Source organism: Berghia stephanieae, chromosome 5 (genome assembly GCF_034508935.2).
Source record: "Berghia stephanieae isolate SIO BIC M18660-M18661 chromosome 5, UCSD_Bste_1.3, whole genome shotgun sequence".
NCBI classification, from domain to species: domain Eukaryota; kingdom Metazoa; phylum Mollusca; class Gastropoda; order Nudibranchia; family Aeolidiidae; genus Berghia; species Berghia stephanieae.
Window position 1 is genome coordinate 64,338,000 of NC_088364.1, and position 27,500 is coordinate 64,365,499.

Below are 27,500 nucleotides of genomic sequence, written 5' to 3' on the forward strand. Positions count from 1 at the left end.
GACCGTAGGAGCACTTTGTGAGTGCCAATATAAAGTCTATTAACCATACAGTCCAGACGAAGTATAAACAATCAACACTTTCTCAAAAACAAAATTATTGAGGTCATAATGCACTTTAGAAAATGTCCCTCTGCTGCAGTTATCCAATCCTTGATTCTAACTTGTTTATGGAACAACACAGTATAAACAATCAATAATTTCTCAAAAACAATATTTATTAGGTCGCAATGCATTTTTATAAAATGTCATTCTGCTATGGTTATCTAGTCCATGGTTCTATCTTGTTTATGATCCTAAATCATTAGCCATGCATCCCAAGCACAGTGTAAACAATCACAACTTTCTCAAAAACAAAATTATTTAGGCCACAATGTACTTTAGAAGTGTTCTCTACTGCTGTTGTTGTCTAGTCCATGGTTAAAGAGAGAGAGAGAGAGAGAGAGAGAGAGAGAGAGAGAGAGAGGGGGGAGGGAGGGAGAGAAAGAGAGACTTGGAATAGACCCTAGAGACAAATTTCCCCTAGGGAATGAATAAAGGGAATTTTATTTTATTATCTTTATATTAACGTTACTCCTTGGCAGTTAAAAGTACAATTGCGTAGTTGAACTGACATGGTCCTTAGCAATAGTCTTCACCAGTCATAACGTCACTTCCTTCCTAATGACGCATGGTAACTTAGTAACACTGGCTCTAAACCATTGGAACAATGGCGGACGCCGGTATGAAATATTTCTCCGGCGAGTATAAAGCGTATCCAGAAGAAAAAAAACACATACATTTGATCATGTTTTGACTTTTACACATTCTGATCACAAGACATATGAAAAGTTCTAACCGGCATGAAAAATAAAAAGTACAGATTTTCTTTGTTTAGAACCAAGATAGCCGCCGTTGCCAGGCGGCGTGACATCAGACTATTGAATCGTATTGACGCTACCATTATTTTAACCCAAAATGGAAAAAAAAAATAATAATAATGATTAAAAAGAGGCATCCTAAAAAAGGGTGGGTGCAAATTAAAAACAAAAGTGAAGTAATGTGAATCCAGATCCATTGCCTCTGAGACCTTATGAAAGAACATGGACAAATTGATTTTTGGCTTACTACAGAGTTAGAGTTTATCACAACGAGATATGATGGCAATAGTTTCCTCAATCATTTGATATCTGGGGATGAGGCATGCATACATTCCCCTGAATCTAAGCCACACTCCAATACTTGGAAGCAGCCATCCTGGTCACCTTTACTGTGACCATGATAGAGTTTCAATTCCAACAATAAGCGAGAAAGCTTGACGGAACTTTTTTCAATGTGTAGGTATACATTCTGTAGCACACAGTTGGCAAAAAATGCATCAATTATCAAAACAATACATCGATAATTAGACAAATAGTGTACGATACTTTGGTGCAAGTTTGAAGTAGGCACAAAATTAATGTTTGAAGCTATAACGATATTCACATTACTTTCTGAACGGCCCTCGTACTTAGAAGTAGCGTTCTAGAAAGTTCTCTAGATAGTCTAAAGTTTTACTCTTCTGTCTAAACCTAAGAAGTTTCGTTACCTTTCATCAATTTGTTTTTACAAAGACAAGGTGCATAAGATAACATTATGAACGTATGAAAATAACTTACCTTTGACAAGGGGAGGTCTCGGAGAGCTTTTCTGTAGAGCCAATGGGGTTGATTCACGGCTGAGACGCGGTCACGTGACGTCATGTGTCGGTTGACGGTAATGTGCTGGCAGTATTGTTTGACTGACTGTGTAGTTGATACAGTCTTATGATTAAACATTATAATCAGGACTATTCTGGGGGAATACCATTTAAATAAGCTCTTTCGATTTCTGACAACGGAACGACTTTTTTTTTTTACAACGATTTGTAACCTTGTTTGACGGCTCACAAAACAATGCAATATTATTAATTATGCTTGCATTCCCTAACAATGTGTTTTTTGTCTTCGTTCTTCATGTAACTCCGATAATCAAACGAACCTTTAAGCTTAAAACGGATACTATCAATTATAAGAATAGCAACACAATCCTACTACTACTTCTTTTCCTACATCTACTCCTCCTCCTCCTCCTGCTCCACTACTACTACTACTACTACTACTACTACTACTACTACTACTACTACTACGTGACGACTACAACTACTATCACTCCTCCTCCTCCTCCTCCCCCTACTACTTCTACTACTTCTACTACTAATACTACTACTACTACTACTACTACTACTACTACTACTACTACTACTACTACTACTACTACTACTATTACTACTACTACTACTACTACTACTACTACTACTACTACTATACTACTACTACTACTATACTTACTACCACTATTACATTTATACTACTACTACTACTACTACTACTACTACTACTACTACTACTACTACTACTACTACTGTAAGAGAGTTAGCGTACAGCAAGTGGGTGTAATGAGTTCTCGATGCCTGTATATCTGGTCAATACATTGAGTACTAGAAAATTACTTTCTTTGATCGGTTTTACTTGGTATTTGGGGATAAAAGCATTAAATTATAGTTGGTATTAATTATTTAGGCGTACAGTATTATTAATTGGGCGTACGATATTACTTGGGCGTAGACGTCAACCGCATTTGTTATTTAGGCGTACAGATTATTTCGGCGTACGACCTTTGATTATTTAGGCGTAAAAACTGACCATTGGTTAAAGGAATTGTGGGACAGTTTACAATAGGATATAAAACAGTGTTTCTGATCAAACGGGGATCATTCTACCTTTTGATTCTATTCTAGATTATTCTGCACTCCACTTCACGGAGAGCTCTACTTTCCTAATATGCTGCAAGTTCTAACATCTTACTAAGAATCTTTTATTTTACGGACTAAGAAATATTCCACGTATGTTTAAAATGGTTACTTAGGCAAAATGACTTTACATTTGGATTGATTTTACGGATTTGGAATTTATGAAACTGATTGAACCTGACCATGCTATTTGATTTGGATTTGGAATTTATCACAATAAACTGTAAGAAATGAAACTTGGAATCTGGACTTTTATTTGAATGTCTTGATGTTGTACATTCAATTATCATCATTGGCCCTTGAACTCTTTCGTCATTATTAACATCTACAACACAATGCGAAGGAATATCATTACCATCTATCAAAAAGCCACTATACGATCATAAGCCATTACAAATGTGTGCAACTACGCTACACTACTACTACTATGACTTCTATAATTCTACTACTATTAGTTACTACTACTACTACTACTACTACTACTACTACTACTACTACTACTACTACTACTACTATTAACACTACAGCTACTACTGCTACTAATACTACCACAACTACCATTACTACTACTACTACTATTACTACTACTACTACTACTACTACTACTACTACTACTACTACTACTACTACTGCTACTACTACCACTACTACTACTAATACTACTACTACTACTATTACGATGATGACGGCATCAGGAATGGTACTTTTAGTCTTTTATAATAATATTTTGTAAATAAATAAATAAATTGAAAATAAAAGAATGATACTTCATAATACAGTATCTATGTAAAACCAATATTGTGATTTTTTAAAACTGCAAATGAATTATGAATCAAAAGCTAAGGAGGCCAGAGGCGGTTGGAAGAGTTGAAACATCTGACTGCTGCGAAACTTCATTCAGAAATGTACTAAAATTTATATCACAAAGCGCAAAGTTTATGACAATGGTTTGTAAATTACTTCTTTATCATTACAAAAAGAAATACAAGTTAACAGTGTAGACTTTGGATTTGTTTCGAGATCCGTTGAATCGATCTAATCTAGGACTGGGAGTAGAGGCTACTAGACTAGTGAGTGTGTGAAACTTTTTGTGACGAATCATCCAATAATCTATGAGAGAGGGAGAGAGATAAAGAAAGAAAGAGATGGGGAAGAATGACAGAAAAAGAGAAAGGGAGAGAGAGAAATAGAGAGATAGAGAAAGAAAGACAGAGAGAAAGAATGAAAGAAAGAGTGAGAGAGAGAAAGAGATTGAGAAAGAATGAAAGAAAGAAAGAGAGAGAGAGAGAGGGGGGGGAGAGAGAGAGAGAAAGAGATATAGAGAAAGAAAGAAAGACAGAGAGAAAAAATGAAAGAAATAGTGAGTGAGAGCGAGAGAGGGGGGGGGGAGAGAGAAAGAGAGAGAGAGAGAGAGAGAGAGAGAGAGAGAGAGAGAGAGAGAGAGAGAGAGAGAGAGAGAGAGGGAGAGAGAGAGAGAGTTTGGGAAAGGATGAAAGAAAAAGAGGGAGAGAAATAGAGTGATAGAGAAAGAAAGAAAGGGATTGAGAAATAATGAAATAAAAAGTGAAAGAGAGAGTCTATTGCAAAGTACGTTCCACCAGATCTGACAGACCCAGCTACCCAATCACTGCTGGGTGGACAGGGGAGTCAGAAAAAATCTTTATTGCACCCGGGATCGATCTCGTTCCATTTGATTGTGAAGCGAGATATCGGGACCACATATTATTATTATTATTATTATTATTATTATTATTATTATTATTATTATTATTATTATTATTATTATTATTATTATTTTATTATTATCATCATCATCATCATCATCCTCATTATTATTATTATTATTATTATTATTATTATTATTATTATTATTATTATTATTATTATTATTATTATTATTATTATTATTATTGTTATAATTATTATTTTCATATTACAAGGCCCCTCCTCCTCTTGCCTAGCCAGGCGAAACCGGCGGCCAGCCAACGAGCGTGTTGCTAACACGCACTAACAAACCACTAGGCAAGTGCGGGATGTGCCACGCGAACGGTGAGTTGTCCCTTCTTGTAGCGTGAGCTCTCCTTTTTCTAGGGACCACCGCAGTTCTAAAAATAGATATTGTATAGCTTTCGAGATCGCACAAATAATGAGGCACGATTTCTCATTCCAAACTCCTGCACATATTTTTGGTTGCGACTTTTGGAATATATCGAAAGTAACCAAAGATTTAAGAATGCCCTGTGTTTTTTTATGAAAACAATCCTCGTATTTAGATAGAAATTACACATATACATCTGGGGTACCTATATAATTAAATTGCACTGGATGACCTAACTCTTCAATTTTTTGTACACAAATATATCTTAAAATCCTAAATTTAGGGCCGTATCGACTTGTTGTCATAACAACACTGTTTGCACACTCCATTCTAACAATTTGGAACACAGATAGCATTAGCTATTAAGAAAGCATGAGAGAAAAGGTTAGATCATCCGATTTTTGGGCCACCTAAGTCAACAAAGGTGTTTTATTATGACTTAGGTCTGCAAAGAGGCGACCTAAGTCAGTTGCTACAAATATAAATATATACATATTATATATATATATATATATATATATATATATATATATATATATATATATATATATATATATATATTATCATCAAACGTCCGTGAATGAGGTAAGTAACGTGGCATTCCACTAGACCGCACAATATGTGTTGATTTTAAGCAGAAGTTGACTTTAAGGGTATTGACATTATGCGGATTCTGCTGTATTTGAAAAATAATTACTCGTTCCAACACAGTATCAATTAGAAGATGGCAACGTGGTTCAGAAGTGTGGTCTTTGCTTAGTACCCGAAAGGTAATGTTCGACTACCCACTGCACTTTGTGCATTGCTGCCAACTTGAAATTTTAAAAGTTTGTAATTTCCAAGGATGAAAAGAAAAGTCCCTTTAGAATTAAATATTTTGCCTTCCCCATGATCCAAAAATTCTCCTAAGTTCTAAATATAGGTACTAAGTAACTAAAAGTTTCTTTTCAACAAGATGTATTGAGTCAAAGAGGCGAAAGCAGTTCTGTAGCTGGAGCACAAAAAATCGAATTTCTACGAATGTTTCATTGACTTTGTGGCCTTGACCGAGTCACCTTGTCCGAGCTCACTTTGCTTGTTACACTGCTGTTGACGCCTGGGTTATTCCAGTCTTCCCTTGGAACAGACACTAAAGGCAAATATCCCTTTGGGGATGAAAAACTGAACAAGTGTGTAGGAAAAGTGACAGACAAAGCAAGAAAGAAAAATACAAAATAAAAATCAGTCTACCTCGACTGAAATCAAACCTCAGACCTTCTGATTACACGTTAGACGTTTTACCATTACACAACAGAGGCTCCCGATAAATGGGACAATTTTAATACCTATATTCTTCATACCTATATTCTATTAATGTTGATCGATACCATCAGAAAGAGGCAGTTATTGTTTCTAGGACATGTGTGGAGAAGAGACGGAATAGAAAAGTTGGTAACATCTGGGATGTTCGAAGGAAAGTAAGATAGAGGAAGACAAAGAATGATATATCTAAATAACCTAAGAATGGCCAAATGTGATTTAAAAAGCAATACAGATTTCATGTGCACCGCAGAGGATCGTGATTCGTGGAGACAGCTGACCGGCAACGTGCTCAAGAGTACAAGCCCGATGGATGATTATTCTTCACATGGGTGCGCGTTTAACGCTGTGAACGCTCGCTTGCATCAAACATCTCTTGCATCTCTGGGATGAGTAAGGCAATTTTTATTTATATTTTAAGTAAAGATAGACTTACCACATCCACCTCCATGTCCACATACTGTTTGTCTGCCTTGTTCTTCTCCAAATTGCTACAGCATTCGTTCAAGTCCTGAATATCAATAAAAATAAAAGCAAAAAATACTTGAAATTCTGAAAGGGACTTTTACTATGCCATTCCCCAAACCCCAACCCACCCAAACTCTCCCACCTCCCCTACCCGAAACCTCTTGTTTGCCTTTACTATTTCCAATGCAGAAAGTTGAACACCTACCTTGATTTCTTTAATGCGCTCAGAATTTTCACTGGCCAAATTGTCCATAGCACCTCTCAGATTTTCTAAATCCCTCTGTAGCTTCTGTAAGGCATCCTGTAGTCTCTTTATAGCAGCCCCGTCCTGTTGGCAAATTGGACAAAAATACAAAGAAGTGTACAATCAATAACCGTGTTCTTTACACAAAATAGTTCCATGTGCAAAATGTAATTAAAATTATAATGATCAATGAATCAACATCTGTTAGTTATTTTGTCTTTTCTTTATTCTCCATAATCCTATAGCAAATGGCAAACAACGCATTACCAAGACATCAAATCAAGAGGAGTAAAATATTTGATTCTATTGTAGTATTTGATTTTAATGGAGCTAAAAAGAGCTTTCAACTCATCAGTAATTTGAGAGAAGTTAAATGGCTGCTTAATAGACACACCGGAGTGTAAAATTATCACAATGTTTGCCAATATATTGCCGTACTCTAAATAAAAACAAAAAGAAAACATGTATTTAAAATTTTGGCCAGAAAACTCATCCTTTAAAAAAGGATCGATTAAAATGACTATCATCTTGGCATAAACTCTCAAGCCTGGGACTTCCATAATCCCAAGTTTGAGAGCTTTTGTCACGATGAGGGTCATTTTAATCGATCGATATTAGTAGGATGAGTTTTCTGACCAAATATTTAAGAACATATTTTTTAAAAAAGAGTATGGCTATAATAATAGATAATATGGCATGATGGAAATTGGAAGTTAGATTCTATTTTACGTCCCCACTAGATTCCGAATCTCTCAGTCTTTATCAGATCTTGTATTATTTTTTGTTCTGTACTCCTGTCAAAAATATAACACATTTACAGTGGAATCCTGATAAAGCAACACCCCACTACCAGACCGATTGGTTGACTTTAACCCTCTCCTTACCAACTATAGGAAAATCGTCACATTCGTTACAACACAACCAACATTTTTCTTATTCAAATTTCTTTTAGATTTTATAACATTTAAAGAAAGTGAACAATGTGTTGTAGAGCATGTTTTGCTAAAGAAATTATGTATGTATGGCAAGAACTTTACTGCTATTGTGTTTGAGTGATAAAAAAAATATATAGATATTTGTGTTAGTTGGGTGTGAAGTTTTGGGAAAAATCCTGGAAATGGCTGGTAAGGAGAGAGTAAAGCAAGGTTGTCCTTATCCATTATTAATGGACCACACTTAGACAAAGAACAAAAAATTTGGGATTAACAGGAGATGTTCACTTTAAGCAGAAGTTGACTTTAAGTGGGTTGACTTTATGCATAGTCCAGAAAACATAAACCAGAGCTATCTAAAAACATTGCACTGGAATTGACTTGTTTTTAAAGAGGACATAATCGCATAACAATAGCAACGCTAAAAGAAATGTGATGGTGAAATTATGGAAAGAACTTGTGATAATGTGAGACAAAGTTAAAAGCACATTGTACTTTAATTGACTTGTTTTTAAAGAGGACATATTCGCATAACAATAGCAATGCTAAAGGAAACGTGATGGTGTCGTGATGGAAAGAACTTGTGATAATGTGAGACAAAGTTACAAGCACATTGTTGTTTAAGAGCTTAGAGTTTGACGTAAAATTAAAATAATTTCTGAAAATAAGTCAAAGGCTGTAAGTATTTAGAATTATTCAGATTGTGACATCAAATTAAAATAATTTCTCAAAATAAGTCAAAGGTTGTAAGTAGTTAGAATTATTCAGATTGTGACATCAAATTAAAATAATTTCTCAAAATAAGTCAAAGGCAAGGCTGTGTGTGCCCTGGCCAAAGGTCATAGGTCATCTTCATTGGAATAATGTAAATATAGCGCTGTCTTGATTGTACCAACCAGATGACTTACATACGTTCTCTGATTGGAATGTGATTGACAGCATGCATGGATTGAAAGGGCCGTTTAAAACAGATACATTATTAGGTTGTGATTTGAAGATAGAAATTAATATTATGAGAAACAACAGATATTCACAGTCTTACTTGATTTCTGACAGGAGGTAGAGAACAATGTGAAATTGATTGTAAGCTTCAATTTAATATACGAAAACAGATAATATGGACGCTTCGGGTTTCCCCTTTATCAACAAAACAGGATGAATGAAACACTACGGACGAATGAGAAACTGTGGTAGTGGCGTTGTTAAGATGAATAAAAAAACCGTTTACATTCAATTTCACATTGTTATTTATCTCTTCGAGCTTCGAACAGCAACATTTACATTGACAGGAGGTAGGGGTACGTACATTGGACATTTACATGGTAGGTCAGAATGACAAGTGGGTTACTTTTCATTTTACAAATTACATTTTCCCTAGATTTTTGTAGGACTCCCTTGTCTAGCCAACAGTGGTTGGGTAGCTGGATCTGTTATTTCTGGTGGAAAGTACTATGCACTAGATTAGTGCCCTAGAGTAGCAAAGAGTAATTAATTGCTATCGACTGTTTCACGCTATAGAAACCAGTTTCCATAGCGTGAAAAGTACAATAACAATTGCTTGCTACCCTTTGGATAGGGCACTGGTTTGTCGCAAAGTACTTTCTGTCATATCTATTAGACCCAGCTACCCAATCACTGCTGCCTCTGGGTGGATAAGATCAATCTCAGCCCCCATCATTGCGTGTGAAGCGAGTGCTCTACCACCTGAGACACCGGGACACCACACTTGTCTTTAAAACCACCCATAAATGTAATACTTCAGTTCAATTCTAGGATTCTGAATCAAAGTTACCCACCGTCTCAAAACGGTATCACGTCAGGATGAATGGGAACTCGAAAATTGAATTTAGAATGAAAATGGGAAGCAAATAATGATTTTCCAGTTGTTGTTTTTTAAAGATAGGATATTACATTTATCCTCTACCGTAACGAATAGAATATTTTTAAGAATGTCATTGATAAAGAACTCACCAGCGTAATATTTGATTTCTAGAGATGAATAATATAACCAGACATTGGATATTAGGCATTGTATTTTGTATCTATCAATTATTTGAAATTCTCGAATGTATAAAGTTGAACATGTCAAATGATAAAGTAGGACATGTCAAATGCATGTAAATAGAGATAATTATATTACGAATATTGACTATGACACTTATTTGTGTATTAGATATTTAATTCTCAATCTTATTATCAATCAACACTGAATGTTGTTTATATAATTTTGATAATTTGTATTTATGCATTAAGGTTACACAGAGCATTTTAAAGGTTTTAAGAACCCATTAGATCTTTAGGCCGTTTGTGTCTTTTCTAAAAATAAATTACCTATATTTGGTGGTTTAATAGGAGAAAAAAAAACATTTTTGGTGAAAAAAATACATTATCTATGTTGATACCCGTTTTGCGTCCTGATTTCAGGTCTGGCATCAAAAAGTGAAACAATCTTGTAGCAAATTATTCCCTAGTTTGTGTAAATGAATTCAATTCAATTTCCACGACCTAGTCCATCCTGATTTAATAACGTTTGGAGACTGTTGGTAACAAATGTGCGACAACAGAATGGGAAAAACAGTTAAATGATAAAGTTTTGTTATGATCTTCCATTACGATGCCTGCTTACTAGATACATATCTACTAGCATTTATATTCATATGTCATGTTATAAATAAACTAAAATAAAATTCCCTTTATTCATCCTATAGGGGAAATATGTCTTTACAGTCTATTCCAAGGGAGGACTGGAATAGCCCAGGCACCAGCCGCAGTGCAGCGCCGCAAACAGTGCGAGTACGACGTGACTTGCATGAGGCCACACAGCACAGTGGATATTCAAACTCGTTACCTTTTGGGTACGGAGCACAGACAGTACGCAAATTGGTTTTGTTTTATTTTGTTTTTGTTTGTGTTTTTTTCTACTTGATTGAATTTCAAATTCGAATGTAATATATCAAATTAAATAAATAAAACCAATAAATAAATTAATATGACCTTTATGGCCTAATTCCAGGGATGTGTTGTTGAGACATCTTGAAAAAGAATTATTGCTAATAGTAATGCATTAAATGGTGAAAGAATAATAAATTTTGGTCTTTTACAACAGAGAAGAAAAAAAATATATATACAAGGGAACACATTTTTATTTCATAAGCCTATTCTTGCTACATCTATACATAATATAATATAGGTGCATTATACGTTAAAAAAAAATATAATTTTATGTATTAAACCTTATAACTGTAGATGTATTTAGTATATTGTTTTACTCTTTATAAAATTATGTATCTTCTTCTTCTTCTTCAAGAGAGAGAGAGAGAGAGAGAGAGAGAGAGAGAGAGAGAGAGAGAGAGAGAGAGAGAGAGAGAGAGAGAGCATCTTGTTTAATTACTGTATGTCTTAAAATTTAAGATGAAGTTCAACGTAAAGGATAAGTATAACTATAACCATGCTGTCTATAAACATAATATATATATATATATATATATATATATATATATATATATATATATATATATATATATACATATATATTGGGGGGTAGGAGTGAAGCAAGGGTATGTGAATATATTTACAGACATTTATAATATTGTCACGGAGATAATATTGCAAATAAAATAAAATGTACCAAATCTTGACCATTATGAGACATCAATGAAGCGGGTATTGATTGCGAAACCAGATCTAAATTAGCTAATGGCGATATTGATCTCATGTCTCCACTTTGAGATGGCAAAGGCATCATATTTGTTTGTTTTGAAGGTTGCCATGGTGATAACTGGGGAGAAGATTCTTGTGAAGATGAGGGGGGAGGAGGTGAAGGCTCTACGGTTGGCATGGAAACCAAATCTTCCGGCGAAATACAAAATGGCGAGACATTTCTGTCTTCGATTCCAGCCATTTGATTGGTCAATGAGGGAGAGCGGGGTTTATCATTGGACATGGACGACGAAGGGGCAGAGTTTATGGGAGGGAGGGGAGATGGTTTGTTACTGAATCCAACAGTTGGCTCAGAGTTCTTTGAGGTCAATGAAGTGAGGTCCTTTGGTGCAGCATTAATTGTAAAGAATTGAAATATTATAGCTAAACGGTTAATAAAATTGGGGAAATAATGGAAATTGCATAACATTTATGACAAACCAAGTATTAGTAAAAACGAAAGTAATAGAGTAAGAAAGAAATTCTGAAAATACAATAGTTCTCAAAATAATATTCTTTTTCAAAAAATAATTCGACAATTTTTTTTTAATTCCCTCACAAGGTAATAAGGACAAAATAACGATAATTTAAATGATGAATTTGTCTTTTTTAAAATCAAAGATTCAAAATTCTTTTTCAATCAAAATTTGTAATAGTCAGTAATAATTACGAGATTGCGATGCTGTATGACGACGAAAGTAAAGCTTTATCTGATACATTGTCTTAAGATTACAGTTATGATTAAAAATCGGGATTTTTTAAAACTCATAAACTTTTACCGATGTGTACATAATAATATATGCAGGTCTGACATCCGTAACCGCTTATGGGGCTAGTTTAACATTGTTGTAATGGACAATATTATGCGGGGTTTTTTGGCTTGTTTATTGTTTTTTATTGTTCTTTTTTCTTGTTTTTTTTTTGTTTTGTTTTGTTTTTGTTTTTTGTTTTTTGGAGATATCCATTACAATGAGCCCATAAGGAACTGGTTTACCAGACCTGCAAATAAGTGCACATTGACTTTTACCAATTTCTGGAAACAAACTATAAATCATCCTCATAAAATTTCTAGTTATATTTCTAAATGTTGATATTTCATACACAAAAAAGGCGAAATAGGATGAAAAAAAAAAATGATTTTATCTTAATAAAAAAAATGTGAGTTTGATGAAAACTGTTCGTCATTTATTTTTGTATTAATTAGAATGGTAGTAAAACTGAAACACTTCAACAACTATTTACTAAATCCGATTTTAACTTATTTGCAGGTCTAATAACCCAATTCCTTATGGGCTCATTGCTTTAATGGAAATCTCAAAAAGTGACGCAAAATATTGTCCATTACAACAATGTTAATTAAACAAGACCCATAAGTGAATTCGGACGTCAGACCTGCATATATATATATATATATATATATATATATATATATATATATATATATATATATATATATATATATATACGCTGACTAAATCGTTTTGTTCCTCGCGGAGCATTCACATGATTTTACCAACGAATATAGTTCTTTTCCTAACTCAAAAAATTACAATATCTTTATAAAAATTGAAGCCTCAATTTAATTGAAGAAAACAGATGATATGGCGGTTTCAGGTTTCTACTTCATCAGCACAAAAAAATGACACAATGAATTCGTTGTGTTTCATTCCTCGTGTTTTGTTGCTAAAGGGGGACCCCGAAACCTCCCTATCATCTGTCTTGGTCACTTAAATCGAAGCTTCCGTTCAATGACTAGACCGTCTAGTGTTATTTATTTCTTCGAGCTTCAAAAAAGAAAAAAAAACGTAAGCATTTATACAGGGCAATATCCAATAAATGTACTCAAAGCGCTTAACATGGGGTCCCTAGCCAACAGCAACACTTAACATGTAGGACGTGACATGACGCCTGTTAGGCGATAATATTACATTTTTTTTCAGACAAAGACAACGCTGTTAATGACCAGGTACTCTTTCTACACCTGCGTATGGGGTGAGAGAATGTGAGAAAAGAGCCTATTCCAAAAACTCTACTATGCGTCGACGAGGCTCAAACCCAGGACATTCCGATCCGACAGCGAGTACCACAAGACCACATAGCCGCACAAGCACCAACATTTGTATTATAACCAGTATTATTTTATAACTCTTAAAAACTAACAATAAAGAAAGAATTAAAATTGGCTTTTCAAATGCACACTTAAAAATTCATAGATCATTAGAAAAGTATTAGTAACTGGCTTTATCAAAACAACAACAAAAAAATTAATAAATAAAATGCTAAAGAAAGAGGAAAGTGAGATAACAATATTCCATAGGTCTATTTGAATTCAAGAAATATAGATGCTGTGCGCTGGCTAAGAAACTCACAACATTGCCATCCGGAAATATAACGGACCAACACACAAAACTATGTGTAACTTTGAACGTTTATAGTATGGTTAATATAGTTTAGTGAGAATTATTCATAAATTTGGATGGCAAAAAACAATAACAAAGTCCTGAGTGACGTCAACTTCGTTCTGTCTATTGTTTGATATCATTAAAATTATAGATAAAGAGTGTGGGTATTTTTTACTATAGTAAATTACAAGTTTTTGGCATCCCAGAAATTGTAAAGGCAGCATAAAGCCAAAATACGTCCTTACCTTCATCTGCCCCTCTTGGAGAGCTCTTAGTTCTTCTTGCAAGGTGTTAAGTGTAGCTAGAAGGTCCTCGGGCACTTCGGCGCCTCCTCCTATTAATAATAATAATAATAATAATAATAATAATAATTATTATTATTATTAGTAGTAGTAGTAGTAGTAGTAGTAGTAGTAGTAGTAGTAGTAGTAGTAGTAGTAGTAGTAGTAGTAGTAGTAGTAGTAGTAGTAGTAGTAGTAGTAGTAGTAGTAGTAGTAGTATAGCAATTTGCCATAATTTAGTTACATGTGCTGTAACATAACATGATATTGACAAGATATGCACAGAGTAAATACACCATACAGACATCTCTCTCTCTCTCTCTCTCTCTCTCTCTCTCTCTCTCTTATATATATATAATATATATATTATATATATATATATATTATATATATATATATATATATATATATATATATATATCAGTCAGGCGTTAAGTGTCGTATCAATTGAATCCTTGATTTAGCTCTTTAAAACCGCGATATCTTATTCTTCGTTTTCATCCGGTTTTTCTCCATACTTGCACTATATTTCTTGTCATTACAAATAATATCTGCAACAGTAGGATATAACGATGCAGTAGAATGACCATCATAATTGAAAGTATGTACCGTTATTCATAATGTAAGTGCCCGCTCCACACCTTTGTTCTGATTTACACAGACATTATTTTAACCACTTACCTAGTCCTTCGAGATCAGTTTTGTCGGCTTTTGTTTTCATTAAGTCCTGTTGAGGAGGGGAGAAAACAATGAAATTTTTGAGGAAAAAAAACCTGATAAAGAAATACGATTCAAAACCTTAAAAACCCTTTGATTTCTTTATATCGTGCAAAATCTTTTTGATATAAGGAATGATGCACAGTTGATAAACCACTCGCCTCACAGACAAGGGGACTTGTACCAACCAATTCTTTAAAATTGAGCATTTATATAGCGCATTATTCACTAAACATGCTGTTGAGATGGACCAGATATAGAAAAAAAGGAAAAATTGAACAAACATCAAGAAAGGATATAAAATAATGAGCTTTTATATAGCGCAATATCTACTAAACGTGCTCAAATCGTTTACAGGGGGTCCCTTAACCAACAGGAACACTTAGCATGTAAGGCGAGACATGAAGCCTGTAAGGCGATATTACAATTTTTTCCGGCAGTGACAACGCTGTTAACGGTTAGGTACTCATTTTACATCTGAGTATGGTGAGAGAATGTGAGCAAGAGCCGTAGAGCGGGAATCGAACACTGTAACTTCCCGTCCTATGGAGAATATTATACCACAAGACCACATAGCCACATAATATTGTAGCTTGTAATTTTCTTTTTTGATCATGAACTTTTTATAGTGCAATATCTAATGTACTTAACACTCTCAAAACACTTTACAAGAGAGCCTAAATCGACAGCAACACAGAACGTGTAAGACGAGACATGACGCCTATAAGGTGCTCTTACGTTTATTTATTTTTTTAACTGAGACAGCGCTGTTACCTTTTAGGTACTTATTTTGCACCTGAGTATATGGAGAGAAAATGAGTAAAGAGTCTTGTCCGCGGATTTGACTTTGCGCCCCCCCCTCCCCCATCCCCACCCCAACCTTCCCCGCAAATCTCAGGACTCAAACCATCAGTCCATAAACTGAGTGTCAGTCATATCACCCGACCACACAGCCGGATAGAGGTAGTTACCAACCTCTAACAACGAACTAAAGTCTCACTTCATAATTGGTTCCAATCTCATGGAAGGCGTGAAACCAGTCCTCCGGAGTAACGGATTACGAATAATATTTACTCCAAATATCCAATAATACTCCAATAATACCGGAGTACTCCGGAGTACCTTGTGCGAATAATATTCTAGTTTCAGAGTGATGGCATCTTATTTTCTAGCCTAAATACATTCTGATTGTCAATAAAGATAATCCATCTTCACTCTTTTACGTCCGTCCCGTATTCTTAATCTGCCTATGCATTCTGCTACTAAAATAGCTATACCACCTTATGATTCAATATATGTAACCTATTCATTGCTAGTCTCCCAGAAAGACTGGTTACACACTTCCAAGGAGTTTTGAACCGGAAGAGATGAAGGTGTGATGTCATGATTTCTCTGTCCTATTACAGTTGAATCCATTCACGATAGTCAACACTCTTAAAGTCAACATCTGCTTATAGTAAACACCTCTTGTTGGTCTCAAATTATATTTCCTTTATCCGATTGTTCCATTGTGCGGCTATCTGGTCTTAATCATCATCATCATCGTCATCATCATCATCATCATCATCATCATCATCATCCTCATCATCATCATCATCATCATCATTATCATCATCATTCATTTACAAACCTCTAGTTCAGCCACTCTCTTTGTCAGTGCTTCATGAGCAGATGCCAGCTTGCCAAGTCGTTCAAGAATGTCTAACAGTTCATTACTCGGACCGCTACTGTGGACAGAAGAAGCTCTGGAGGCGGGTCGTGCAGATGGGGGACGACTCTTTGGTTCCTTTGGAAGAAAAAGTGGAACAGAAAACTTTGAACTTTCGAAGAATATTACTTTGTACTGCTGGGTTTGTTTTTATTATCAATGACGTCATCATTGTGAAGGTCATATACAGACTTGCCAACTATTACGAAAAATTCGTAGAATGACAAAATTTTGGCTCCAATTTCAGAAGTTCCTGAGGATCTCTAAGTCATTTTTTTAAAGTTACTTCCATTCGTAACGACACTATTATGTCCCGTCGCCTAGGCATTCCATGAAGGAATATAGATAACACATCAAACAAGATGTCTGATGTCAACAGGAATCACCCATGTTGTCCAAAGTGAGCAAATCGGGGATGAATAATCTTGCCCAAATGAAAAAAAAAAACGGAATGCCTGAAGCGGGGCTCGAACCTGGGACCTTCCGAGTTACAATGCAATGAATGCCTTAACCATTCGGCCACTTCGCCCGTCATTAAAACCTATTGAAAATGAATGTTCATAATCTTAAGGTTTTCGAAGTGTTTATTTAATTAATCCTTATGAGGGTAAAGTGTTGATTTTTAAAGTTGACTAAAGCGACTACAAATTGTATCTCCCAAAAATTACGAATGTTTTTATATTTTCAAGTTGGCAGGTCTGCATATATCTTTTATGTAAAAATAGATTCTAGTGAGGAAATACGTTGTAAGATGAAAGACTGATCTCAAAATGTAGTACTAAGATTAGATTCAATGATATGTTCATTGCAAAAACTAAGTCTCGCTATCTCTTGATTAACTTTGAACAGCTAGAAAATGTATTTTTCGAAAGTGGAAATATTAATATCATCATCATCATCATCATCATCATCATCATCATCATCATCATCATCATCATCATCATCATCATCATCATCATCATCATCATCATCATTGTCGTCGAGGTCGTCGTCGTCATCACCATCATCATTATCAATATCACAATCATCATCATCATCATCATCATCATCATCATCATCATCATCATCATCATCATCATCAATATCATCATCATCATCATCATCATCATCATCATCATCATCATCATCATCATCATCATCATTATCATTATCTCCATCATAATCATCATCATCATCATCATCATCATCATCATCATCATCATCATCATCATCACCATCCATACCATATATTATGTTGACCAACTATAACATTGTAATTAACAAGACCACATTATGATACAGCTGTACATACTGGTAAAAGTTTTGAAACCAATATAATGTCAGTTATTTTAAAGACAGGATTTCAACCTTCATAATAATCAACAGACCTTAAAAACTTCTTTTTTTTAAAGTAGAGGAAGAAGAAGAATAAACGTTGATAAACAAAAGTCGAATTAAAATTCAGTATGTATATTCTTACACATTGTCTTGATTTATGAAAAAAAATAATTCATAAAATATTATATCATAATATATCACAGTCCAAAATTAGTTTGTAACAAATTGTTATGTATGAAATATTGAATAAGAATAAAAGTCAGTTAAACTAAGCATTAGAAGAATTATAATTTTTTAAACGCTTTAAATTGTATGGAATGTTTTATCAACTCGTAATAATAAATAACACCAAAAAAACATATGAAGAGGGGGTTGAGGTGAGGTGGGGTGGGGGGGGGGGGGTTAAACTTGATGCAATAAAGCCTTGATAAAAGTAACTTACTGAAATGGGGTGGATGGGGGGGTTCAAGCTTGATGCGGTAAGGTAAGGTCTTAATACAAATATTTTACCAGGGGAGGGAGGGGGGAGGGGGGGAGAAACTAAATAATCTTATCGTGTTATACGAATTGTGCTCTCCTTCACCGATGACGTCATTCATATTTCAATGCTATTCGTTCATTTACTAAAAACGTTTGTTTGTGCAATTTTCAATAAAGTCACTGTTATCATTGATGTAAAGCAACGTTTACTGAATTGCAGGTCTGATAACCCATTTTATTATGGGCTCAAATTTTGCAATGGAAATCTCAAACAAACAAAACATGACGCACAATATTGACCGATTTCAACAATGTTAAACTATCTCGGCCCATAAGTGGGTTCGGACGTAGCTTTTGCGTTCGTATGTTAGACCTGCATGTGCACGTCCGTAGTCTGACATCCGAACCCACTTATGGGCCTAGTTTAACTTAGTTTAACATAGTTGTAAAGGACAATATTTTGCGCCTTTTTTTTAGATTATCATTACAACAATGGGCCCATAATAAATTGGGTTATCAGACCTGCAAATAAGTAGACGTCGGTGTAGAGCTAACCCATTTTCAAATGGGGATGAATATCACCAATCCAAATATTTAAGTCGCTCTTGATTCAATGGATCCTAATTAAGTTTCTAATCATATTTTTTTTCAATAGATTCAAATATTACGCTATAACATGGGCATTTATAAATGGACATTGCAGAATTAATGTGTAGATAAGTACGAGTAGTTCATTCTTATTTAAATTTCTGTTGAAAAAGCATGAATATTATTAAGCTGTTATTCGTTTATTTTCGAAGCAGCAAATTAAATGTTGGCTATTAGATTCAGTTGCTGTCAAATCACACCCAAAAAAAATATGTAATCGTTTCTTTTTAGTTCGCTGATTAATTAGGAGAATATTAGGTATAAAAGTACCATTCCCATTTAAACAAATTATTAATCAATGATCAAAAAGATGGGACAAGCATGGGCATCACTGAGGGAGAATGAAATAAGTCAAATGTAACGTAAGTGAATACTGAGAGTCAAAAAGATAAGGAAAAATGAACTGTGGAAACTGTCATCTCTTTATAAGTTATCATCAAGAAAAAATAAGTCATTCAGAGCCATTAGGCCCGTGGAGTTTATCCAGGTTTCTATAGCGTGAAACGAACGATGGCAATTGCTTGTTACCTTTTGGATAGGACGCTAGTCTATTGCAACGTACTTTCCGCCAGATCTAACAGGCTCAGCTACCCAATTACTACTGGACATGGGTGTGTGTGTAGGGGGGGGGGGTCCGGAAAAAATCTCGACTGCACCCAGGATCGATCTCGTTCCCTTTGATTGTGAAGATAGTGCTCTACCAACTGAGCTATCGGGACTACCATCGTCACCATACTTTTGAAAATAATATCCATGTTGGTTTTCCTTCTTCTTCTCTCAATCTATCATAATTTAGATAAAATGAATAAATTATTGCTTTCTTGTTGCTATTCCATTCAATGTAATGAATTCATTATTTATAATGTTATAATTCTATAAACAATGGCTATGCATTCCTTATTTCAGTTATTCATGATAAATATAAAAAGAGTATAAGAATACAAAATTCCCTTTATTCATCCCATAGGGGAAATTTGCCTCTAGGATCTATTCCAAGGGAAGACTGGAATAACCCAGGCGTCAACAAACTGAGCTAGGGCGAGGTGACTTGCTCAAGGCCGCACAACTTAGTGGGTATTCGAACTCGGTACCTTTCGGGTAGGAAGCAAAGATCGTAGCGCTGAGCCGCGCTGTCCCATAATCACCAAATCACTAATCCAGCTGATCTGTCAATCAATTTGTTTTGCCACCCACTAAAAGTATTGTATTCGCTGCTTTAATCATAACGTAACGAATATTCATAAATATTCTAATTATATTCTAATAATTCATTAATTAATTATTGTTTAACTCACTCAATCCTAGAGATTTTTGATATTTTTCTAAAAGATTTTTTTTAATGTATTAAAAATGAGCATGTACATAGATAGTTTCATTTCAACTACCATTAACATGTAAAAACTAAAAACAATAGCTTTGATACTACGCCAATAATTTGTCTCAGAAAAATATAATAAATTAAATGGGCATGGGGTAAAAGTAACCCCGGGTAAACTACGGATTCTAGACAGAATGCGCTTGGCTAAGAAGCTCAAAACATTGCCATCCGGAAGTATAATGGACCAACACACAAAACTATGTGAAACCTTAAACGTCTATAGTCTGGTTAATACGGTTTAGTGAGAATTACTCATAAACGCGGATGGCAAAAAGCAATAACAAAGACCTTAGTGACGTCATCTTCGTTCTATCTATAGTCGGTGTATTGTTGAGTGAGTTTATTTATTTTTTGGAAGTTGTACCAGGATAAAATCTCACTCACTCACTCATTCACTCACTATCCAGCGTCGTCCTCATTGACGTTAACTGCCCGCACTCTGTGATGACAAAAGTCCGCCCATTCCCTTCGTCTGTTGAAGGTATCATATAACTCTCTTCCATTCATCTTTGTCCATTCTAGGATATTTTTTTATATAACTAGGCCAGTTTCCCCTATATCACATCTTTCATCAGCGTGCATGGGTTTCGGCATATATGACCGGGAAAAAAAACAAGAGTTTTTTCTTCTTTGATTACATTTAATAGCTCTGGCATGACTTCCAACTCTTCCAGTATGCTTTTATCTAACATCTAACAAAAATCTAAACATCTAACATTAAAAAAATAAACTAAACAACAATAGTAAACATGCTCATGCGGGTTCAAAGAACTTGGAGAACAAAATGACACAGAAGGAAACTTAAATTTGGCAACTAAAAGCCCGCTAGCAAAAGTAATTGTGTTCACGTTAATTTAGTCATCTGACTAACCTTAACCCCCCCCCCCCCCATCCCCATCTCCGCCCTATACTTCTACCATGCCAAATCTTTCCACAAATGAATACCGTGCAACAAAACAATTATATGCAAACTTCATGACACATAACAGATATGTCAGATCAAATTACCATTATGTTGTTCTGTTTCGACTTTTTGTTTTGTTTTCTGTTGTTTTGTTTTTGAGATTTGAGTTTTTTTAGGGGGGGGGGGATTGTTTGTTTTGTTTGTTTTGTTTGTTTTTTATATTGTTTTTGCTGGGGTTTTTTTTTGTTATTTTTTTTGTTTGTTTTTTAAAAATGTTTTTGTATTAATTTTGGTTTGATTTTTACTTTCAAAAACTTTGATCAACTTTTAAATATACATAATTAATCTATTTATTTAGATGATAATACTACAAATCAAAGATTTTTTTAAGGTACATTCAAACACAATTGATGTTTCACTTCCACCAAATCAATTACACACTCTATATTCAATGTTATTGCCGCTGGAGATTATAATTTATTATATTGCGTTCTGAAGCAGAGGCAAAACGTGGCAAATTAAAAAAACAAACAAAAATCTCCTTAACATCCCCAATATTACCCGACTCACAAAACAAACGGATATAGAATTTTGCAATGATTTCATTAGGGGTCATTCGAGTGCTTGTGCTGGCATGTGGATGGGATTATTAGCAAATGATAATCAAACATTTGTTTTAAACTTTAAAGGCAAATAAAAAAAAAACGAAAATTAAAAAAAAAACAAATGAAATCAACGTGCACTTATTTTAAGGTCTGAGAACCCAATTAATTATAGGCTCATTGTTGTAATGGAAATCTCCAAAAAAATGACGTAAAATATTGTCCATTACAACAATGGTAAACTTGACCCATAATTGCGTTTGGATGTCAGACCTGCATGTATGCACACGTCGACTGAAATCAATTAAACATCGAATCACCCTCATTTGTGACCCTTCGTCTCAAGACGGTAGTATGTTAGGGTGAACTACGCTTTGGAAATTGTATTTATACTCACAGATATAAAAAAAAAGTCATTCAGAGCCATTAGGCTTATGGTTCCGGAGTTTATCCTGGTTTCTATAGGCTGAAATAGACGATAGCAATTGCTTGCTACCTTTTGGATAGGGCGCAAGTCTATCTCAAAGTTCTTTCCCCCCGATATAACAGATCCAGCTACCCAATTACTGCTGGGTGGACAGGGGGTTCCGCAAAAAATAAAAATCTCGATTCTACCCGGGATCGATCTCGGTCCCATTGCGTGTGAAGCTAGTGCTCTACCAACTGAGCTATAGGGCCCCGACAATAATGAAAACTGATATTCATGGGATAGAATTTTCTTTTTCCAATTCTAAATAATTCATAGCTCGTATCTCGTTATCATTTCAATTCTAATTCCACTTTTTAGGGACCAGTTCGACGTGCACATATAGTCAGATCTGATAACCGAAAGCAATTATGGGCCTGTTTTTAAAACGTTGTTATGGACAATATTTTACGTCGGTTTGAAAGTATTTCCATCACAAAATATGAGACCATAACAATTTGGGTTATCAGACCTGTAAAGAGCACACATTGGTTCAGTTCAATCCGACTTAAAACAGTTTTGAGACGGGGGGCGGGTCACAATTTTAAAATGGCGAAATATTTTTTTATAGAAAAATAATTGAATAATTAATAAATATGAATGATGTAAAAAATATCAACATCTAAATCAAAATAAACGAAAACAGCTTTAAAGCAAAAACAAAATTGGTTGAGATATATAACAAGGTGGTGCAGGAAACCTACAAACTTGACGTGCTTCGAACGGCGGCGGTTCATATCCTGTTGACATTCATTGAGCAAAAGAGAATCAAAACATGATTTGGTTATAATTTATTATACGATTGCAAAAGTCAGAGATAGAAAGCTGTGTTGTAGCATTTATATTATGGGCTGTGGAGACAGGCAAACAACATATATAAAAGGGGTAATAGTATAAAATAACATAATAATATATATCGTATTTGAGTGCTGAGAACATAAATTATATTATAAGAAAGTTTGCTTTATTATTGAAAACTTCATTATTGAAGAGAATGTCAAAGTAGGTTCCTTGAATGTTGCATACATATTTGTATGGAATTAAAATGTTCTGAATTCTCGTTTAACCTTGTTTTTAACCCGAAAATATTGTAAAGATGCCCAAAAGATTGCACTTGACACCCTCCAGCCTAGGGTAATAAATATATCAAAGCGCCTAGATCATGGTGAAAAAAATAACTTTGATTTGCGCTTTAATACAAAGAAAATATTTCTATTAATCAAATTATTTCATAAACCGATTCATCTAGGAGCATGTTCTTGTAAAATCATAACAAAATAGCAGGAATGAACTAACGCCACCAACGAATTACTGGGGTTAACAGAGCATTTCCTTAAATTTGTGAAAAGTGAGTGAAGCAGACACTTATTCTCTATTGTCTTCTGGCACTTTTCCGCCCATTTCTTTTTTTCTTAAATTTGTGGTACGATCCATGCAGCTGGAAACAGTGTAAAATCCCATTGAGTAAGTTTGTTTTGTTTTGTTTTGTTTTTTGGGGTTTTTTTGTTTTGTTTTTTTTGGGGGGGGGGTTTTTGTTTTTTTTTTTTTTTTTTTTTTTTTTTTTTTTTTTTTTGGGTTTTTTTGTTTTTTTGTTTTTGGGTTTTTTCGTTTTTACAATTTTTCTATTTTCTATAATACATGAAGCAACATCTGGAGTATTGAGAAGCTTGCTTGTATCGAACTACGAGTTGACTATGCCAGCATATTTCGAAGGAAAAAAAAACATTTAAAATTTCAGCTAGAAAACTCGTTCTTCAAATATTGATCGATTAAAATAACCCTCATTTTGTCAAATACTCTCAAACCTGAGACTCTTTTTTTTAATTGAACTATTATATAGTGCAATAGCCACTAAATGTGCTCAAAGCGCTTTACAAAGGGTCCCTGGTCAAAAGCAATATTTAACATGCAACACGGGACATGACGTTTATTAGGCGATATCATAATTTTTTGGACAAAGACAACGCTGTTAACGGCCAGGTAATCATTTTACAACTGAGTATGTTGAAAGACTGTGAGTAAAGAGCCTTTTCCAAGGACTCAATTATAGGCTCGAATCCAGGACCTCCGATCCGAAAGCGAGTGTCACACTCCGCGAAGTCTTCCTATAGTCCCAGGTTTGAGAGTATTTGACAAGATGAAGGTCATTTTAATCGATCGATATTTGAAGGACAAATATTCTGGCCAAAATTTTAAATACGTGTTTTTGTTTTGTTTTCTTTTGGGGGGCTCTTTTTTTTTCGTTAGAATAAGGCAATATAGAGATAGTGAGATAAAAGACTGCAGTTATAACAAAGGCATTCTACTACACATCTATGATGGATTGGGTGGAAAGTTGTAAAGCTAACATATTATTATTGTAAGTATATTATCGTTATGAACAATAATGAAAATAACAGCTTCTTACAAAGAACAAAATACCAAACAACATACGTTTCAGGCTTAGACAGAGACAACGCTGTTAACGGCCATGTATTCATTTTACACCTGAGTATAGTGAGAGAATGTGAGTATAGGCCTTTTCCAAGGACTCAACTATGCGCCGAGCGAGACTCGAACCCAGGACCTTCCGATCCGAAAGTGAGTATGATACAACAAGACCACATAGCCGCACATACACACATCTAACATGTAGGCTGACAAGGGCAACGATTTCAAGATTGTATTACTAGCCGTAACTGTACCAAATATTTTTATTTTTCTGCCGTCTGTATAGATTTTAAAGTGTGCAGCAATATTTCTATTGGTTTTCTTTTGGTTTTTAAAACGTTTTTTTAACCTCAGGAATGAAGGACATGCAATGTTTGTCGTCACTTTGCCAGTTTAGTTTTATCACAATAAACATAAGCATAGGAATATTGACCTTTAAAAAAAATTCTTTATTTTTTAGTTGTCGGTTGAAGAAGGGTTTTGAGCCGGAAACGTTCGGTATGTGGTATAAATTGTTCTTTTTCCGAAGCTGTTGGATTATTCATTTTGTTCATTATTTTTTTTTTTTGGTACAGTCCACAGCTTCTAGCAGCTTCGTATCGCTTTGACTTGTATAAAGTATATCATGGAATAATATGGGGTTTTTTATTATGCTAGGGAAAAGGAAAAGCTAAAAGATGGATTATATAATATGATAATCATGGAAGAAACAATAAATGTTATGCATAATCTAAACATAACAAAATAAAAGGTTTGCAAAGTTTGACCAAAAAAAATATGGACACAACTGTGCGCATCATTGTTAATGTCTAATATACAATCTAAACTACTTTATATAAAGTCTATCATGTTTGTTTAAAAAGCAAATGTTAAACCTATTGTTGGTCTGTGTTGTTGAAAAAATAAATCTTCTATTGTATTGTCCTAATTCGTAACTAAAAAATAAATTCTCCTCGAGTTGTCAAAGATAATGAAATAAAAATATAAGTACTATTGATTTAGATACTATTTATAGGCCATTATCTATTTTGTTAATCATACTGATGGTGCAAAAGCGTTCTCTCCATAATTCTTGTAATGCGATCTCTTCTCCGGCTAGGTAGGCTTTGCTGACTTTCTACAACAATTAAATGTTATGACTCACGTCACCAAAAATATCTGTGAAACTATCGTGGTGGGACTTGTTTTTCTGGTCGTCCGCCAGACTCTCAACACCAACACTTTCACCAGCCGGACTCCCAACACCAACACGTTCACCAGCCGGACTCTCGACACCAACACCTTCAGCGGTGCTTTCAGGAGAGTATCTTTTTTGCATGTCACTCAATTTGGGCGATTGCCTTCTTTGAGTCGTGTTAAGATTATTTTCCAACGTTTTGGGCCTCTCGGTTGGATCTGGTGTCCGCATTTTCTGATGTTTATTATGAGAATCTATTTCTTTTCGAGATATCTGTAGAAACGACGAGTATTTAGATTAACCAGACTTGAAACTTGAAATTACTAATTGAATGATCTGCTATTTGATGAGCATCCATAAAAAGATAACAAGAATAAAACTCAGTATTTATAGCTGAAAATATCAAATTAAGAAACTACGGAGCATGCACCGGTGCAGGAAAAGATCTGAACAACTGTGTATGAAAGGTGCCAGACAAAGCAAGAAAGAAAAACACAAGAAAAAAAATCATCCCAGAAAATTAGTTCACCCTTACCCTCTGATTACCGGTCAGACGTGCTACGTCGGGGTGGACTGATTTTATGGGATGTGTTTTGTATGTGTTTTTTTTTCTTGCTTTGTCTGACACATTTCATACACACTTGTTCAGAACATTTATATTAACATGGCACTTAATATAAAGTTATGTTTTATATTCTTATATATTTTATATTTTATAATTTTAATGCTGTCATAGTTTTAATCATATCATTCATGTATATCTTTATTTGAACCATTCTTTTTTCATAGGGTATTTATTCAAAGACCCTTGACCTAAACAACCCTAACTATGATGCGATTTATGTTAAATCCTTATCAAATAACCGCCTAATGTGAAAACAAAAAGCAACAACAAATTCTTACATGTCTCTTTAAAATCATGTTTATACAAAACAAAGTGCTGCAGGTGAAAAGTTAATAATGGAGGGAAAAAGAGATAGTGAAAGCACGGGGAAACACAGTGCGTGACAGCCTGTTTGTTTACAAATATCATTAACAAATTCTACTTTTCATACAATTATTTACTTTGCACACAACTAATCAATTTACACTCAGCTGAAAATATATCTCATTATAAGCAAACTCTGAGTAGATAAAGTATAATACTCACGGGTGTGTCAGTTTGGGTGCCTAATTCAATCACCACTCGTTCTTCGCTAACGGGTTGCATGTTCTCAAAATCCAGTCTGATGCCTTTCAGAGCATCTTCAAGCCCAGGCCACGTGACAAACTGATTTAAATACTGGTCAACATCGTCAAAGGTAGGCAGAGAACCGACTTTGGTATCCAATTTCTTGTATTTGTCTTCTAGGTCTTTCTGTAAAGCCAAGAATAGGTAATGGATATGATATGAGGAGATGGCTGACAAAACCTGTTAAGTCACACTTTCGTCATTCAAAGAAAA

General features: G+C 34.6%; 1 protein-coding gene across 5 annotated transcripts in view; it reads right to left on the reverse strand.

The window, feature by feature from the left end:
• Nucleotides 1-27,500, reverse strand: part of LOC144973393 (uncharacterized) — a 98,089-nt gene that overhangs the window by 31,750 nt on the left and 38,839 nt on the right. For 4 of the 5 annotated variants that reach the window (XM_078915761.1, XM_078915759.1, XM_078915762.1 and 1 more), the window contains exons 4-10: nucleotides 27,207-27,413; nucleotides 23,154-23,189; nucleotides 16,577-16,732; nucleotides 14,911-14,956; nucleotides 14,194-14,282; nucleotides 6,877-6,999; nucleotides 6,640-6,714 (exon numbers count right to left, since the gene is read on the reverse strand). In XM_078915761.1, the coding sequence (XP_078771887.1) occupies nucleotides 6,640-6,714; nucleotides 6,877-6,999; nucleotides 14,194-14,282; nucleotides 14,911-14,956; nucleotides 16,577-16,732; nucleotides 23,154-23,189; nucleotides 27,207-27,413 (732 nt within the window). The remainder of the gene's footprint in view (nucleotides 1-6,639; nucleotides 6,715-6,876; nucleotides 7,000-14,193; nucleotides 14,283-14,910; nucleotides 14,957-16,576; nucleotides 16,733-23,153; nucleotides 23,190-27,206; nucleotides 27,414-27,500) is intronic. The other variant, XM_078915763.1, reaches the window with a different exon arrangement.